This window comes from Sordaria macrospora, chromosome 2 (genome assembly GCF_033870435.1).
Source record: "Sordaria macrospora chromosome 2, complete sequence".
Classification (NCBI taxonomy): Eukaryota; Fungi; Ascomycota; class Sordariomycetes; order Sordariales; family Sordariaceae; genus Sordaria; species Sordaria macrospora.
In genome coordinates, this window is record NC_089372.1 from 3444773 (window position 1) to 3462136 (window position 17364).

At 51.4% G+C, this 17364-nt stretch overlaps 5 protein-coding genes across 5 annotated transcripts; 1 reads left to right on the forward strand and 4 right to left on the reverse strand.

Annotated features, from left to right (window-relative positions):
* The first annotated feature begins 1874 nt into the window (after positions 1-1874).
* On the forward strand, positions 1875-3091 carry SMAC4_02739 (uncharacterized protein). Its single transcript, XM_003352257.2, has 2 exons — positions 1875-2577; positions 2640-3091. Exons 1-2 carry the CDS (start codon positions 2108-2110, stop codon positions 2803-2805), a joined length of 636 nt encoding a protein of 211 aa, XP_003352305.1. The 5' UTR covers positions 1875-2107; the 3' UTR covers positions 2806-3091.
* Positions 3092-3559: 468 nt separating this feature from the next.
* Positions 3560-5367, reverse strand: SMAC4_02738 (uncharacterized protein). The gene is made up of 4 exons (XM_024655498.2): positions 4575-5367; positions 4387-4499; positions 4144-4327; positions 3560-4069 (listed from the first exon to the last, which is right to left on the reverse strand). Exons 1-4 carry the CDS (start codon positions 4881-4883, stop codon positions 3716-3718), a joined length of 960 nt encoding a protein of 319 aa, XP_024511378.1. The 5' UTR covers positions 4884-5367; the 3' UTR covers positions 3560-3715.
* A 4585-nt stretch (positions 5368-9952) lies between these two features.
* On the reverse strand, positions 9953-11734 carry SMAC4_02737 (uncharacterized protein). Its single transcript, XM_003352255.2, has 2 exons — positions 10484-11734; positions 9953-10416 (listed from the first exon to the last, which is right to left on the reverse strand). The coding sequence occupies exons 1-2, from the start codon at positions 11532-11534 to the stop codon at positions 10253-10255; spliced, it is 1215 nt and encodes a 404-aa protein (XP_003352303.1). The 5' UTR covers positions 11535-11734; the 3' UTR covers positions 9953-10252.
* Positions 11735-12810: 1076 nt separating this feature from the next.
* Positions 12811-14619, reverse strand: SMAC4_02736 (uncharacterized protein; the record flags this gene model as incomplete). The annotated part of the gene is made up of 1 exon (XM_003352254.1): positions 12811-14619. The coding sequence occupies one exon, from the start codon at positions 14617-14619 to the stop codon at positions 12811-12813; it is 1809 nt and encodes a 602-aa protein (XP_003352302.1).
* Positions 14620-15138: 519 nt separating this feature from the next.
* SMAC4_02735 (uncharacterized protein) lies at positions 15139-17327 on the reverse strand. The gene has a single exon (XM_003352253.2). The coding sequence runs from the start codon at positions 17222-17224 to the stop codon at positions 15293-15295; it is 1932 nt and encodes a 643-aa protein (XP_003352301.2). The 5' UTR covers positions 17225-17327; the 3' UTR covers positions 15139-15292.
* Between the last annotated feature and the right edge of the window lie 37 nt (positions 17328-17364).

A 17364-nucleotide genomic window follows, 5' to 3' on the forward strand; every position in this document is an offset into this window, starting at 1 on the left:
TTGGGCCACTCTTTGATGGACAGCAGCCATGATGAACGAGCGATACTGTTGTGTTTGCAGTGAAAAAGTCGTGATCCAAACAACAGAATGGGTTGAGGTTAGATGGCTCAGTTTGGCGACAGTATCGAGCTGCAAGGTACGGATTTTGGGCATAGTCGGTGAGGTGAATGTCAAAGGACCGACATACGGTCTAGACGATTCTGTCGTCATTGTCTCTTGCTCACCTCCTTTTCCGACCATGTCCGTCTTCCCGTTGTCTCTCCACGTCGTACTTGGTGTGTAACCAGACAGCGCGCGCGAAGGCCACAGGGCCGCCCCCCTCGGCTACCTCTGCAGCTCCAGCCTAGGTCTGTGTATCGTGGCCGGTACCGTGGATGGCCAGATCACCCAGCCGCGGCCAGCGGAGTCGTATACGCGAGGAAGGCGTCCATTCATTCTATTCGGGTTCCACGATGCTTCGGTGCTTAGTGTGGCACTGCCGCCCTGGATCGCCTGGCTGCTGCACGTAATGGCATGGGCGTGGCGTGGAATGGCTGAAGTGGCAGGTTGTTTTCCCCCGGGAGGCCGACGGAAGGGAAGTTCGGTCGGAGACGGCCCAATGGTGGTTGCCGTGAGGTTGGGTAAGTACGGTTTACGGTTACCTCCGAAATCAATTGACAAAAATAGGTGAGACTAAATGACGGCGATGTTGATGGCGCCGGATCTTTGCATGTTGACGGATAGGCCGGCAGCTCCCAGCCGTCCGTCCATGATGACGGGACGTTGAAAGTTGTGGTTGGGGAAAGAAATGGAGGGCGTGTCCTGGCGCGGGGGTTGGCAGCGATGGATGACGATCTTCCTGGGCACTCTACAAGATTTAAGCATCGATGGGGCAGAACTGAAGCAGGACGTCAGCCATTTTCTGTAAACCACTGGCTTGCTACCCCGCTTCGGCCGCTTATAGGAGCATTTGGAGCAACCACTAACAAAATCCACGGCGCCCAAGACAGGCACCCGTCTGTGTGTCTTACAATTGGCTACGTACAAATCTTGATCTGGCAAAACATCAGACAACACAACCACTGAACCAGAAGGGGCAACAGATCGATGGTAACATCCATCCCACACCTTTATGCGGAATATACAAGCTATGCTCCGCACCAACCTGGGAATACGAGCCCCAATGGAGGCATCCCAGAGCAAAAAAGGAAGAAGGACCGGATAGACACCGCATCTTTTTGGTAGCAGCCGTGTTACCTTCCCATCACCATCTTTATGCTTGTGGCCGGACCAGGACACAACAGGAACGACAACACCTCGAACAACACTGAACACGTTAGGTAGCGATACTATTTGTCTGTACAAGCTCAACCCATGGTAGTAGGTATACCATGGCACCAATCCCGAACCTACACCGACATCTGGCACGCCACGAGGAGGGGTCTCGGAGATCTGCAGCCCTAACTACGTCGCGGATCGTCAACCCATCAAGACATTGTATCGACGGCCCAGGCGGCACAGACGGTCCAACATGGTGGCTGGGGTTGGAGTCGCTGGGGAAAAAAAGCCTGGGATGGAACTTGACCACAGAGAAAGTAAAGTGAAAGGAAACCACAAACGGCAGTACCGACGGCCGACCGCCTTTCCGGGTCTTTTCACCTTGTTTAACTCATCTAACTGGTCCCAGGCGGAACAAGATAACGTTACAGTTGCATATCAGAACACGAGATGCAAGATGACTTGGGTTCAGCTACCAATATCATTTGTTGACCATTGGGTAAAAACTGGTGATAGTACCAAGTTCACGTTGCTCCTATACTGATTTGACTGCTATAGCAAAGCTATAAAGCAGCAGCTAAGGAACCCCACGACTCAGGACCTGGACTAACACCACAAACTACACCACATAAGAAATAACGATCTGCGTCACAAGAAGCCGATCTCTCTTCTCCCAGCCTTCTAAAGAAAAGACCCCTAGTATCATTCTGTTTAATACTAATACATCCTCAACCTCACCTCATCGTGAACTACTTCTACCACACTTCACCAATCTCAAGTTCAACATCACCTACACCCAACTGAGAGCTACCACACCAATAAGCTCTACCTCATCCACAACGTCACAAAAATGCTCACAACAACACTCACCACCGCCCTAGCGGCCGCTTTCCTCCTCCCCTTCTCCTCAGCATCCCCCATCGCCACCCGCCAAGAAACCACCACCACAACTCCCCCATCAAACCCAGACCACCCCCCCTGCGCTAGCACCTCCTTCGGCCACTTCTCCTGGGCCATGACATCCTTCGACTACCACGCCTCCTTCATCTTCACGACGCCGGCGCATCAAAACTCGTGGGGCTACGTGAACTTCAATTTGACGAACCCGGCCATCGGTTCTTCCGTCACAACCGTCTGCAGCGCCTCTAGCAGCCAGCTCTCCGACTTCTTCTACGGGACCGTACAGTACACCTGCACTAATACACCTGAAGGTGTAAAGAGTAACGACGTGGGCGAGACGACGTTTGACTTTAATCGGCCGACGGGCGAGTTGAGGTTTAATCAGAGCTGGACTTGTCGGGATCAGGATCCTAGGTATCCGTGAGTACAACATCTTGGATCGTGTATGAGTTGGGACGTGATGGCTGATTATGATAATGTAGTACCACGTTCACGGGATATGCGGCTGTCAACCTCGAGTTGGAGTGCAGCGAGTCAAAGTGGGTGAACCAGAACTGGACCCAGGGACAGATTTACTCGACGAGGGATGTGAGGTGTTCGCCTGTTGATCTGAGTGTTGCTCCGAAGGAGATGACTGCTGTGGCTTAATCCTTTGTCGGAGTGAAAGAAAAGATGCGTGAAGATGTTGTTTGTTAGGCAGTGTGCTGGTTGTGACTGGCTTGTGGGTTGGATCAACTACGTGGAGAGTGTCTGGTGGGAGGTAATCAGCGTGTTTACACAGCATTTGTATGGGTTATGGAACATGAAGGTTATGAAGGTCACGACTAGGGGGGTATATGTGTCTAATACATAGTGCTTAATGACTGAGCGAGGGGAAGAAGCATGCGAAGTTCCAAATTATCACCTAATCCCAGTCTCCTTCATTTCCCAACCCAATCCTCTTCCGCCTTGCATTTCCTCGTGAAGCCAAATTGTTAATAAATTCATTCTTTGAATAGTGTTCACTCGTTGGTATATCGCGGAAGGATAACTGGTCCCTTCGGAGCGCCTCAGAACCACAAACTCTACCTCTCCGTGCACGGAACCGAGCATTATCACTCGGAAATGATACTCTTTATTGAGACAAGACGGGGGTAAGTCCACACCACCGGAGGATAACCTGGCGGGGACCTCCCTTGGCGCGGGGTACCTCTAGGTACCTGGAAGTGACCCGCCGGCGCTACCGGCCCGGCCCGGCAAGCGCTGTAAGCCGGGTATTCGTAGCGCACAGATTGGCGGCCGGCCGGGACCTGTGCGAGAGTAATACCCTAGGCGGGTTTGAGCTTCCACCTTACCTATCTTCTTTTTTCAACCCGACTCTTCACCTTGACCACCTCCTTGTTCACTGCCTATCAGGCTTTTGTTCTTTCGTCAGGTTTTTAATTATATCATAAGGCTGTTGTCATATTTAAACCACGGATACTAAGCAGAATCTAATAACAAACCCGAAGTCAATCGAAACCTAACACATTGACGTCAAATGGACTCCGTCACTCAGCGCGGCCAACCGAAGTGTTGCTCAACCAGCGATAACATAGCCCTCGGTCCCCTCATCAGTTCTTTCCACCCGTTGCCGAATACACTCCCAGTCGATACCCTCAAGCGTCCGCACGTTTAAGGGTTGCAGACTCAGGTTCAGCTCAGCCATCCCCTTCGCCACCCGATACCGCTCAGGGTTTTCCTTCTTCAACTTCTCCAGTATTTCTGCGAGGTTGGGAGGCCCGTGGATTACCATAAAAACCATCACGCCGCAACTTGAACAATGGTGAATAGCGTTCCTCCCCTTATTATACCTGTACTCGAAAGCCTTGTTGTATGATTCCTCGGGAATGAAAACAAATTCCTTGCTGGGATAGATCCCGACGAAAGCATCCTGACATTGGGTGGACGCAATGGTTAGTAACTGTTGATGGCTGCGTATAGGTAGAGAAAGGTGTTGCTGCTTACTCTCACACACGAACTGCAGTTGTCCTCTTTGACTGGCCATGGCTTTTCCAGTTCTTGTCCGTGCTTCTTCAGCTGGAACTGAACGTTCCCACAGTGACAGCTACCATTGTACAGGACATCTGGACTCAAAGCCAATGGTTCAAAGGGTCCTTCCTCCTCAAGATGGACCGTCTTGATAACCGAGCTGGGAAGCTGGTTAGCAAACATTGACCTTTGTGATACAGGGAAGTAGTGTCTTCATACTCAAGGAAGAAGGTATTGGCGCCCTGAATAGCCCGCACATTGACCAACGCATGTCCCTTCAAAGGTCCATACAAATGCACGCCTACCAGTCCTGTGCCACAGTTGCTACAGAACTTCAAGGTGTTCAGTGTCAGCAACGCGCACTATGCTTGATCCGAAACCACTCTGGACACAGTCAGAACACTCACCTTATCCCATACAAAAGGAGTCCAATACTTAGTCACCCCATCATTTCGTGTCCACTTTAATTCGCCCTCGGATGGCGTTGAAGGAAAGGGAAGCCAAATGTACCCCTTCTTGGAGCAGAGCGTGCAGGAGCATTTCACAGCTACATCCTCGAGCGTTTGGTTATGTGGAGGCGAATAGTCGAAGCGATTGCGGCCGCAGTGGCAGTTGCCTTTGAGGACCTTGCCGGTGGTGTCCGTGGTTGTCTCGGTCGGCAATCCAGAGCTTGGAGCTGGTGGTATAGAGCTCAGGGTTGGCCACGGAATATTCATGGTGGAAAAGATGATTGTGGAAAGGATGGCGGTGAAAGATGACGACTAATGTTGATTTCGACTGGGAATGTTTTTCATCGAGTGGAAGTGGTTGTCATGGAGCGGGGAATGTCTGTTGGTTCCAGCATAAATACACAGCCCCCGGAAGACGTAGCATGCAAGACCAAAAAGGGAAGATGAACCCATACAAAGGCGGTACCAGCCCTATCAGCCCTTACTAACAGTCGTTCCTCCCCGGCTATACCCGACCTAGCCCTGGATTCTGAAGGAAGGCATCACTGACATGGTCTTGATATCTCTCGCTATTCTATCCCAAGAACGTGAAAAGAAGGAGTGGATGACTTGGGATCACAGAGATCAAGAATCTTCGAGACGCTTACCTAAGGTCCTGGTAACAATTGATGCCGACTCGGAGCCGGTCTTACGAGACACCCAATTCATAGCTACATCGATAAAACCTTATCTCAATCTTGGTTGTCTTTGCATCGCTTACCTTACTTTTACGCAGGTCGCTATCACCCTCCTCCCAAGGTCTATGAAATTGCTTCACGAGACTCCTCGCCGTTTACCCCGCTCAAAACTCAAGAAGGTTTCCTAGGACCGCCCCCCAGAACTGTGTAACCCCTCGTGTTTTCCGTCCCATCGGCACGGCGAGTGAACCGAGAAACAACGACAACTCGACATCATGAGCATCATGAGCAGGCTTTGCGGGCTTTGCGGGTTGTTGGAACGGCGAGTTGCTCTCACCGAAGTCATCCCTCCCCCTAATCAGGACAGATGTCTGCCTGGTCCATGCAGAGCAGGAGCTGCCCGGAGTCTCTGGGATCTCGATGGAAATGATGGAGGAGTGGAGATGGTTGATGACAGCGACGTTGGCTCTAAAGGATGAACTCTAGGATGTTCACGGAAGGCGAAACCTGAGCTCCTACGAGATTGTTCAAGACTCAGCTCGGGTGGTTGACCGAGAACAGCACCTACTTGCCTTGGCAATCTGACATCTTCTCAAGTGAGTTGTAGCCCTACGGCATGTCAGGCCAAATCTACTCGTCTTGCATCACCCAGTGTTTAAAACCATACGCCCCCCTCCATCCAGGGCAAAGAAAAATGAAGAAACATTATCAGATACCCTCCAATCCGGTTCTCTCTTTCTAGATCAGACTTAGTCAATGACTCACAAGGCCATCCAAATCTCCCAGTCACAACCTATACTTCATGTGGGAGAAAGGCCGCAGTCTTTGAGGTCAGGCGGTCGGTGGAGAGGGGGTGAGGACCTGTCGGGTGAGGACTTGAGTTTAGGGGAAAGGATGCGGGTGAAGGGGGTTATCAAGAAGACAAGAAGAATAGTAGGTAAGTAGAATGGCTCGATGATTATGGCGATGTAGAGTTTGGTCATTGAATGTTTTGGTGTGGGAATATTGCCGAGTGGCGGTTCACCGTTCAGCAAGGTGGAGTGTTGACTCGGATCGTCCTCAAAGTCATCGCCCTCCAAGTCACAGTTGGTTGTAAGATGGACGAGGCATGACTGGATAGGGAGATCCTGAAATCTTTTGATGTGAGGAAAGAAGTGAAGCGCCGCTTCTTTCTCCTTGGGCTTCAGGAACTTTCTGGGAAAGTGCAGAGAGACAGGAGATCCAAAGTGTTGCAGACTGGGTGAAAACTCTGTGCTATCGTCCCCTTCGCTCTTTCCCGAAAGTGTGCTCTGCTCCCGCAAAACCTACGATCGCAAATGTGCCCCGCCAGGCGACAAAGGAAGTTTTCCGCCGACAGCACCATCCTTCCAGAGTGATGATAGGACAAATTCTTCAATTCTTGATCATGATTCTTTTCTCGCACATTTCGAATCTTTGCTCGTTCCCCACGATGTCGCGGTTTGCGGCTTTGCGCTATCTTCTCAAGTCGTTACTTTCACCAGGGTCGCCTTGTCTGAAACCGTGTAAGACCATTGGCCCGCCGATCGCAAACTGTGAGTAATCTCCTCTGTCACGGCCTGTTAGTGGATGGATGTCGTTGGCGGCACTATAGGTGAATTGCAGCAGAGGCCACTAATAACAGCACCTCGCATCCCCTGAAGCTCACCGTTTTGACAGCCCCACAATTGCAGGCAACCGATGAGTCCTTCGGGGAAACCTTCGGCTTCCACCATGATCACGACAACATCGGTTCTGTGAACCGTGCACGCCATTCTACAAGCGCTCAGCGACAAAACGTGCTTTGCAGTATCATTGCTATTGCTTCCCGGGAGCTGCCCCCATCTCCGCCTGCGTTTGGGTTCAGCTCGAAGATGGTCAAGGAGAGGCGAGTAGGTCCCATCTCCCAGGCTCAAGGAGCTGGTGATGCTCGATAAGTTCGGTTTGTATTGCTTCCTGCCTCTCATCCTTCAGGCCCGGTCGTCGTCCGTCCTGTTCATATCTCTCGTTTTAACAGCTTCTCACTCCTCTCCGGGAAACGTAAAAAAGATGTTCGCCAAGTATTTCGTGGCCAACGTCGTGACTGCGAGACACCAACGCTCGCATCGCGTACAACACCCTTCGAGGGGCAGAGTCTGAAGAGAGGATCGGTACAGAACGGCTGAACACCCTCAAGAGCGAAACACAAAACTAATGGTCCTCTGAGACGGCAACTTCGATGACTCAGACTGGCAGCCATACTGCTGTCTAGTTTACTTGTCCTGGTACCTCTAGTCCTGGGTTCGGCTCTCCGAGAGTTTACAGAGCATCGAGATGTCAAAGTAGAGTCTCAGTTCACCGGTAAGATCCAACCACAGCTACCAAAACACCTCAAAGGTAAAGAACAAACACTGATGGTCAGTCGTTGTGCAGGTTACGTCCTCAAAGATATGCCAGAAGTATTTTCTCCAGTCATCAAGGCAACACAGAGGAAAGAGGTTGTCCTCCATGATACCTTCGAAGACAACATTTAATGGCAGGGACCACCAAACGACGAAGTTGTCAAGGCTTGGAAAGATCTGCACATCAACATTGTTGTCATTAAGATTCCCAAGGAGGATGCCCAGAGGTTGCCAAACCAGACTCTGCTTACCCCAGGAGAGAAAGATGGGTACATCGTAGGGTCAGAAGTTTACCACCAGCTTCATTGCTTGCTATCCGATAGTTACGCAGCAATCGAGACATGACGGATCAGCAATGCAAGAAGTATTGGATCTATCTCGGTGAGTATTTGGATTTGGTAGAGACTTCGACCATATGGGAGTCAAGCTGATGCTCCAAACAAACAGAACACTGCACAAATAACCTTCGCCAGGCTATCATGTGCTACTCCGACATTAGCACCATCCCCTAGATGTACATGGAACGGGTGCAAGCCAACTTTGCCTCGGCCAAGACGACTCACATCTGTCGTGACTCCGACAAGCTCACAGAGTGGATGTTGCACCTGGGTAGGCATTTCCAACAGGAAGAATATCAGCTTCGGCTGAAGGCGTTGCAGGCCGGTACACTCGCCGAGAACGGGATTCATTCCTGGTGTCCTGTCCGTTGATGCTGCTAGGATGAAGTCAGATGATAACTCGTGGGAAGATGCGAATGAATCGGTGATTCCCAGCGAAGATTAATTGGTCACCGAGTATGGCGGGTCACATTGTGATGTAGACCTCTTTGTCAGATCCACAGTGCATCCGAGTACACATAAATCTCTTGAGAATTCAAGGCAAATTTGAACCATAATATTGGCTCCAGCAGTTTTTAACCTTCTTACTGCCGGGACCGCTCACAGCCGACCTGCCTCCAAATAGCTTCAGTAGCATCAAAATGTGCACAGACCACATCTGGCACCGGGTGTGTAGGACATGCGAGAAGATAGTCTTCGTCTACGCTAAAGAGGAACCATGCGAGCTAGTCAAGAATGATATCAACAAGTCCTGGGGCGATTGCGGAACCTCTGCCAACGAGGTGGACACTGAGTTTATACTGTTTTGTCTTTCATGCGAGCAAAGATTTGATACGCCTTCCTAGAAATGGAATGTGGGAGACCTCAGCTTGATCAAGCATGGGTCCTGGAGGTTGAGATTGCATTTGGGACTTATAGGAGGATACATGGAACGAAATTAAGCCATCTAGAGCTGTTGTCTGGAATGGAAAATTGTTAAAATGGGAAGATAGGGTGGTGATTCTGAGAACACTCTTATGCGTCATCGTATAGAAGTATGGACCATGGGGTCTCAATCAATCTTCGTTGACAAATCCTCACAGCATCAACCCACTTACAAAAAGCTCTTGAGAGAACCAAGGTATGACTCAAGCAAAACAATAACAACACGTCATAGCACCAATACTCTAGTCTAATAACTTTCGACCCAACCCTACTATCACCACCATACCACTATACCACCACAGACGGTCTGCCCTCTTCCATATTATTGCCAGCTACGGTATCCAGGATGTGCACAAATTACATTTCTCACACGCTGTGTCTAACGTGTCAGAGGGTGGTGTTTGTGCGCACCACTGAGGAAACCTGCGAAGAGGTCAAGATCGATCCGAATAAATTCTGGGGTGATTGCGAAACCGGCTCCGAGAACAAAGTAACTACTACGGGCCTGTGGAGTTGCAATCAAGTGCCAAAAAGAACAACTAAACCCTGCGCATTAACTGTCTGCGCATGAACTCGCGAGATATAGGAAGAAAGTCGGTCACGTAGTTGTAGGTAGGGACGGGATGGGAGTGAGAAAATATATGGGTGTAGAAGAAATGTCAGAATGGTGTATTTGAGTTTGACGAAGATCGGAAGAAAGTAGGGAGATGGATGGAAATCCTAGTTGATTGAGAAGTGACATTTCATGAGGCCGTAGTCATGGTATCTGTACGTACATGGACGGCGTGCAGGCGGTACTGAGTTAGTCAGTGATCCGGATGAGGCAAGATGAGACACTCGAATTCTGTTGGTTATGGTCAGTGTACATGTCTGCAGTGAGCGGGAAAAGCAAGGGGGAAATGGACTTTGTATATGTATGTACTCACCACCTCAGTCTTCCTCTGAAGCTAATGTTGGCAGACAGTCCAGTCAAAGTGTGAAGCTGACAATGAAACATACAAGAAACCACCGTGCGAAGAAGTGAAGCGTTCGTAAGTCAATGCCATTTATGCTATATCATGTCCTGTTTCCCAGGATTCCCTCTGTCTCATATGTCGATCTCCGAAAGGGCTCCCTACTACTTTGCAGGTATGTCATGCCCCGGCCTGTTCTTTTGTCTTTCCAACCAGCCAGTCACCGCCGTTTCATGTGTACAAGTTAATGAAGAGAAAAGAAAAGAAAAGAAAAGAAAAGTAGTGTGGAAACCAATTGTTACATGTGAGGAAGAAGTAGAGAAAAAGAAAAAGAAGAGAGAGAAAGAAAGAAGCCAGTGCTTTTCTTTACTCGGCATCGAGAGGAGCCTTGGGAGGAGTGTTGTTCACCTGGATACCACCACGCTTCTTCTCGTCGCTGTCGGGCATGGGAAGAGCCCAGCCGCCCTCGCTCTCGGGGGTAGAGAGCCAGAGACGGAGGAGGTGACGGCGGGGAGCAGGAGGGGCGAAGTCTGTCACAAGGTAACAAGTTAGTACCAATCTCATCCATGTGAAAGAACAAAGACAACAAAAACTCACCCTTATAAGCAGTACGAGCATGCAACAAGTGCGCGTTGCTCAAGAATTGGATATCGCCAACCTCAAGAACCATGTGCAGCGCCAGCCTCTGGCACGTCTCCTCAAGAATCTGCATAGCCCTCAACTGCTCCTCGCTGAGCGCAGGAATCAGGCCCTTGTCCGAGAAGCGGGTGAGGGACTTGACGTAGTAGGGATCCCACTTGCAGTACAGTCTGCCCTTGCTGCCGTTCTCAATATACACAATCGGCTGACGGATCCACTCCTCCTGGCCCTCGGAGACCTCGCCCTTGCGGTCAAAGTACCAGATGGGCTTGGTCAGGAGCTCGGCGACGTCGGGGTGTTCCTTCTGAAGGGTGTTCCATACGTTGTGGACAGAGACGATATCAGACTCGCCGCCCTCCTGCGCGCGGTGCACACAGAGGAGACCGACGATGTCGCCGTCGTCGGCGTGGAAGAACTGGCGCGCCGCGGTGCGGTAGATACGGACGGTGTGGATCTGGGTCGGGTCGTCGCCGACGTCCTTGACGTGGCCGAGCACGTGGCCGCGCCCGTTCTGAGAGATGAAGTAGCCCAGGTAGGTGCCCAGGCCCATGTAGGCGACGGCGTTCTTCTCGGCGCCCCAAACGTCGGCGGGGAAGCGCTTAAACAAAATGAAGCCCTTGCCGTTGAGCAGGTCGTCGCGGAGGTTCTGGAGGACCTTGCCGAGCCTGGGCAGCGGGAAGTTCTCCTGCGAGATGCCAGTCAGGGGAGTGCCCGAGGCGATGAAGGCGTCCGCCGTGTCGGAGAGTTCCTGGACCTCTTCATCGGTGAAAGGGTGAACCCAGCGCTCGGGGTTGTTGACGAAGTCCTCGCGCTTCCAGACGGTCGGGCCCGAAATCTCCTTGGGGAACTCGGAGTAGGGCTTCAGAACGTCGTAGAGGGGAGCGTGCTGGCCCGAGGTGCGGATGCCGTCGGGGAAGATGTCGCGGGGGGCCTCGTTGTTGATGTAGGCGTTCTTGTGCTTGAAGACGACGGCAGGCTGGGCCTCCTCGACGAGAGCTCCGGGAGCCATTTTGTGTGAGGGTATGTGTGTATGTGTAAAAGTGAAGAGTGAGTGAGTGAGGGAGTGGCGAGTTATCAAAGACAGGAGGGATGAGATGTCTTTGAAGTGTTGTGAATATGTGAGTGACTGATGAAGGCTGCAGATGCAATGCACTACTCTTGAGGAAAGATGAGGGGGGTATAATGAAGATATATGAAACTGATTGATTGATGATTCAACACATCAAATGAATTCTGGCAACCATCTCGAAGACCATCATCTTTATAATAGTGGTTGTGTTGCTGATTGGTGTCGATTGCGTGATCATTAGCCGGTCACTAAGCTAACCCAACCGAGTGGCCGGTTCTGGTGCGGCGTCCCCAAGACCATTGCGATATCCCGAAAGTCGATTGCGTGCTTACAATGGTGATGACGTGAAGCTTCAACCCCGCAAATCTCCCCTCACAAACATTCCAGGACCGTGATTGCCTTGTCGCCATGAAGCTTTACTAAAAGGAGGAAGGAAATGCAGCTTCTAGACTTCAATCAGATGCCATTTCTTTGTCCATCCCGTTTCCTAGACCCCCTGCAACGGGAAAAGGGGGTTGTGTAAGTGGTAAAGGGTTAGGGTTAGATATGTGCCTTGGCGAGCATTGCGCCATCGACCCGATCTACCATCATCATACCGGTTCCCCTCGTGGATGATGCCTTTCCCGGCTGACCGTTGTTACCGATTGGCCAAACGGGATGAAATTCAAGCCGCCATGAAGTTTCCGAGCTTTGGCCGTTGATGCGACTTCGACATCTTGCTAACCAACAGCGGTCGATTCTTTCCACACCTTGGACGGCTCGGATGGCCACTAACGCAGGACGGTGATGCTCTTGCCCATTGTCGTGTTAGATCTGTCTTTTTGATGGGGATGAGAGTCACATAGGTGGCTCTTTGAAGGCCCGCACTGAGCACGACATGTTGACTGCCTCCGAAACCGCTTTGCTGCGGATATCAATGTCCATCAGCAGCTCAGCACTAGGCAACTTCGGATGCTGCTGTAAGTAGTCACAGAGAATCACTTGGAATGGAAGTTTCATGAGATAAGATCTTTGAGCTACGTACCTGTGCGATTATTCCTAGCTATTGAATGCATGTTTGCCCTGTTGTGTCCCTTCTGTTTGTCCTCCGATGCAAGTAGCTCTTTGTGTATCCTTTTCCATCTCATATAGCTCAGGTCTTCCAGCAGGTGCTGCGAGTCTGCTTATGGATCTTTGTTCTGACATTGCTTCGACAGTGGTGGAAGTGTGGTCCCCTTCAGGACGAGTCCTCATTACCTCGTCCCCCCTCCTCGCGCTTGCAGCTATCCATAAGCGCCTGCACCTCTTCCATATCCCTGGGTGACAGTGAGAGCTCCAAAGCACGCCGCTTCAGCTTCTCGAGAAGTACCGAATCAGCAGTGACGAGTCCAGGTGCTTCACCAGTCGCATAGCGGACCGCACCATCATCAGGGTAGTACGTTCCATCTCCGTGTTCGTCGCCCAAGCAATTCGCCATCTCCGGATGGCTGGGCTGTCGGAAGTCGATTCCCTTTCCTTCTTCAACAAGCGTTTCCCAGCGTTGCTCGAATTCGTTGCCACCATACACAACGATCCCCTTGGCATCCATGACTCGGTAAGATCCCCTGACATCCTCAGTTGTGGCCAGGAAGTTGAAGTGTGCCTGGTAGGGCATGCGGCCAAAGCGGGTGGGTTCGAGGTTTTCCCACGCGATTGCTGGTGAGGTATGGTTGTTGATCAACCCAAGGAGGCTTGCCGGGGCGATGTACTCGAAAATTCTGGTCCAATGGCCTCCGAAAAAATGGTGTTGCTGATCTCCCATCCTCCCAATGTTGCGGATCATTCCCGTGACCGAGGTCACTTCGAACTTGTCGAGATGCAGAGGCAGTCTGGCTAGACGCTTAACGGTGTTGAACTCCAGGCGACAGTCATCTAAGTGAATGCGGCGCAGAGTCTTGGCGTGACGCGCGACGAATTTTATCAAAGCCGCCTGACTGAAGTTCACGGTCTCAAGGCGCAGACAGACGAGCTTGGGTAGGTAAAGCTCACCGCGGCTAGGATCAGTCGCTTGTCCAGCCAGGAGATCGAAGAAGTAATTGTCACGGGCCTTCTTAGCGTAGGGCCATGAGATTGGGGATCTTTGGAATGCTGAGAGTCGTAGGGTGCGGAGGTTTTGGGCGTTTGCGAGACAAGAAAACAGTTTGTGTTGCAACTCGAGATGGCGTTGACGGCGCTCCGGCTCCGCCACGGGGTTGTCGATTGTGCCCATGTTAAATTCAAAGACGCCAAGATTTTCGGATAGGCATGGCAAGTGCGTCAGTTGAAGGGGAAATGGGGGAGCCTTGAACATGAAGTAAGTACTGCTCTGCCAATAGAGCTGGAGCCACCTGTTGCTGACCACGTTCTTTTGAGCTAGAGCTGGAAGGACGTAAAGTTCGGCCCCTTTCATGAAGATGTTGCTTGCTGGGGCATTTTCCTCCGTGTTGAGCTGCGGCCGATAGGCGTACGGCCAACGATGGCTTCGGAAATCTCTGGATCGGGCAAGCGCGAGATCTATTCCACAGCGAACCCAGTAGGTATCATAATCGCAGGGGATGGAGACGAATGTGCGGAGCTTGGGCATCCGCGCAATGGCCTCCAGAAACACAGGCAAAAGTCCGTCATGTACCTTGTACAGTTGTTCATCGCTGCTTCCACTTGGAACTTCCAAGGGCGAATATGAGTGCCAAAACAGACCGTTCTTTTCGCAAAGAACCTGGCTTTCCCAGGGTGCGGAGGTAGGCGGGAAAGGCCACTGGTTCCTGTGGCCTTCCGCGATGGGACAGTCCAGCTCCAGAAAGATCAGCTGCTGGATGTGTTTGCTTAGCCTAGGACTATAAGCGACGCGCAGGTATCTGGCAAGATCATTGCCGATGGGGGAGACCGTCACTTGGCGAAAGAGGTGGTGAGAGACGAGAGCCTCAAACACGTGGCAGGTTTGTCGAAGAGAGAGGCGATCAGCGTGTTCGGTGACTTGAGCAACGATTAAGGAAAGGAGACTATTATCGAGAAGGAGAATATGAGACATGGTGATTGTTGTCCAACGGAGATCGTTGTTGAAATAAGAAGCGCGTGAAAACTGGTGATGCGTGACTTGCCAGAGATGAAAGAAGAGATCGTTGGTTGAAAAGAAAGGCGGTAGAAATGGTGATCGTGGTTTGCCTGCCTTGTGATGCGCGAGCTTACTCGACCAAAGATCAAAAATAGGAGGGGTTGTTGCGAAAGGGCGCTCTGATGTTCAAGGTGACTTGACCAAAGGTCGAAAGGAGGAGATGGTTGATGAGAAGTAGAGCGTGGGAAATGTTGATGCACGACGTGGTTAAATACCAAACGGAGGAGATTGCGGTTGAGAAGGAAGGTGCGAGAATGGATAAGGTGACTAGCGACCACTACTGTCTGTCGTGCAAGTGGAGAGAAGGACGTCCGAGTGTCCGCGTAATTCTCGCGTTATATGCCAGTTCTTTTCCATCAGAATTATTTCAAAGTGCAAAGTTATAATCCATGCAATGCAAGTCTCAGGAACAGACCCTCTTCACGAACGCTCAAACGCGGAATAACAGTTCAATTAGTTGTATTATATATTAGTTGAGTTGAAAGTGGTAGTGCATCGTCCAGCTCTCTTTGTAGGTATACAGATCCCACTTCCCTGACGCATCATCGTCCTTTCTCGAGGCGCGACACTGTCGGGGATGTGATGGAGACTATCGAGGAACGAGGCGTTTGAATGGATGCGCTTCTGTGTTGAAGACGTATTCATCGAGGTTGACAAGATCCGGCTCGCTGAACATGAGGTAGAAGTACTTGAGCGTCTCTCCAAGCCAGAAGCTCTCCATGGAATGGCTCATGGGCGCTTTCCCCTGCTTGACGGTAACGTCGAGCAGGGCTGAGTTAGCCAATTCGGTCCTCGTGTTGGAATCAATGGCCTGGAACATGGCCCAGGCTGAGTCCGGAAGGTCGCGGCGACCCGTGATGCGGTAAAGGAGAAAGACGCTCTCGATAGCTTCAGGGCGAAGGATATAGCGGGTGTCTGGGATCGACAGGAAGCCTTTAGGTAACCTTTTGTGGTTAATGATTCTGTCCGCGTTATGCAAATCCCCCTCTTTGTTGTCGGACAGTCCCCAACCAGCCGCTTCAACGACGGCCAGTTTCCACTTTTCTTCGTCCCATGGACAGTGGTCAATCGAGTCACAGGGTAGCACGTGGAAGACTTCAGGCATTATGCCCAAGGGCATGGATTTGTACACCCAAACGCACCCGTCCATGAGCTTCTCCCCCTTATGCACATGAGTGCCATTCTGGACGAGTTTACCTCCAAGGGCAAGCATGCCGCCAGTAAAACAAGCTAGATGTTGGCCCTCTGGGCGCAACCGTGTCACTCTCTTTCCATTTTCTGACCCGACAAGAACCATGCCTGTCATCAGGATGTCTTTCTGATCAGGTATCATAGGACGGAACAGGTTGTAGCGAATGGCGGTATCCATGGATGCCTTGTACATGTCGGCGTACATGGGAAGCAAGCCGCCGACAAGGGCGTGAGTTTTGGGTAGGTATTCGTAGAGGGAGTCGGCCATCGCACCTAGCGTGTATTGGTTGTGCCTGCCAAAGTCCTGCCGTCTTGCATCGACTACGACAGGCCACATGCCGGGAAGACGTGTCTTTTGCTGTTGTTTCTGGAGAGCCTCCATGATATTCTGCACAGCATCAAACCACTTGGGATCGCCCGTCAACATGGAGAGACGAATGAACTCGAGAGAGAAGGACCCAATCTCGGCAAGGAGGACAGCATCATGAGCAACCTGACGTTCTCCACGGGCGGCGTCATGGAAGTTCCACCTCGTCTGGGGCATTCTGTTGGGAGTGTCAAAGGCCAGGTATAGGACATCGCCCACTTCCTTGGCCTTTTCCAGCAACCTCTTGTCTCGGCTAAGGTCGTATGCTGCGAGGAAGCCGCCGAGGTACCGGATATTGGTCTCGAAGACGTTGATTTCGGATCGGGAGGTGGACTCGAAGCTGATGTTGGCAGCGGCAGCAACGGCTTCGTGAAACTGATCCTTCAGGCCCATGATCCATAGGGTGTCGAGGCTGTCGACCAAGGTTGCCCCCCATCCTCCAAATGTATCCTTCCGGCCACCGTTAACTGGTTCTAGCTCGTCACTCATCCATGCCTTGGTGCGGTACGAGTTCCAGCAGCGAAGGAAGGCATCTTTGACGGCAGCTTGTCTCTCAACGCGTACGTTTCGATCCTTGTCAGACTCGGGGGCAAATGTGGTCTGTACGGTGGGTAGTCTCAAGGGCGTTCCTGTTGGCAGCTGTCTCATCTTGGTAACGGGATACTGGGGAGGGTTCTGCAGTCTATCTCGTATAGAGACGAGGGTCGGCTCCAGTCCTGCTTCATGGTCGATGTTGACAGCAGTGGAGGAACTCGAGGACGATAAGAATCTGAGCTTAGCCAGTTCGAAGTTACGGTGCGAAGTAAAGAGGATGAAGCATGTGACACAGGCAATCAACAGTGACGCTCCCCACCGCCGAGCTAAGGGCGGCATTATGGGATCGGGAAATGGAATTTTGGAGTTGGATGGCGGGATGATCGACAATGGGTGGAGGTAAGAAAAGGTGAGATATGTAGAGGACATGAACGGATCGAAATCGAATCTCGAACTTCCGGGTCAATGTCTAAAACGGGACGGGATTTCGATGTGACAAGAAAGTTGTTGCACCAAGTCGTCACCGGTCTGCATCTCGATTCTCAGGGGACTTCGCTGCGTTTAACGTG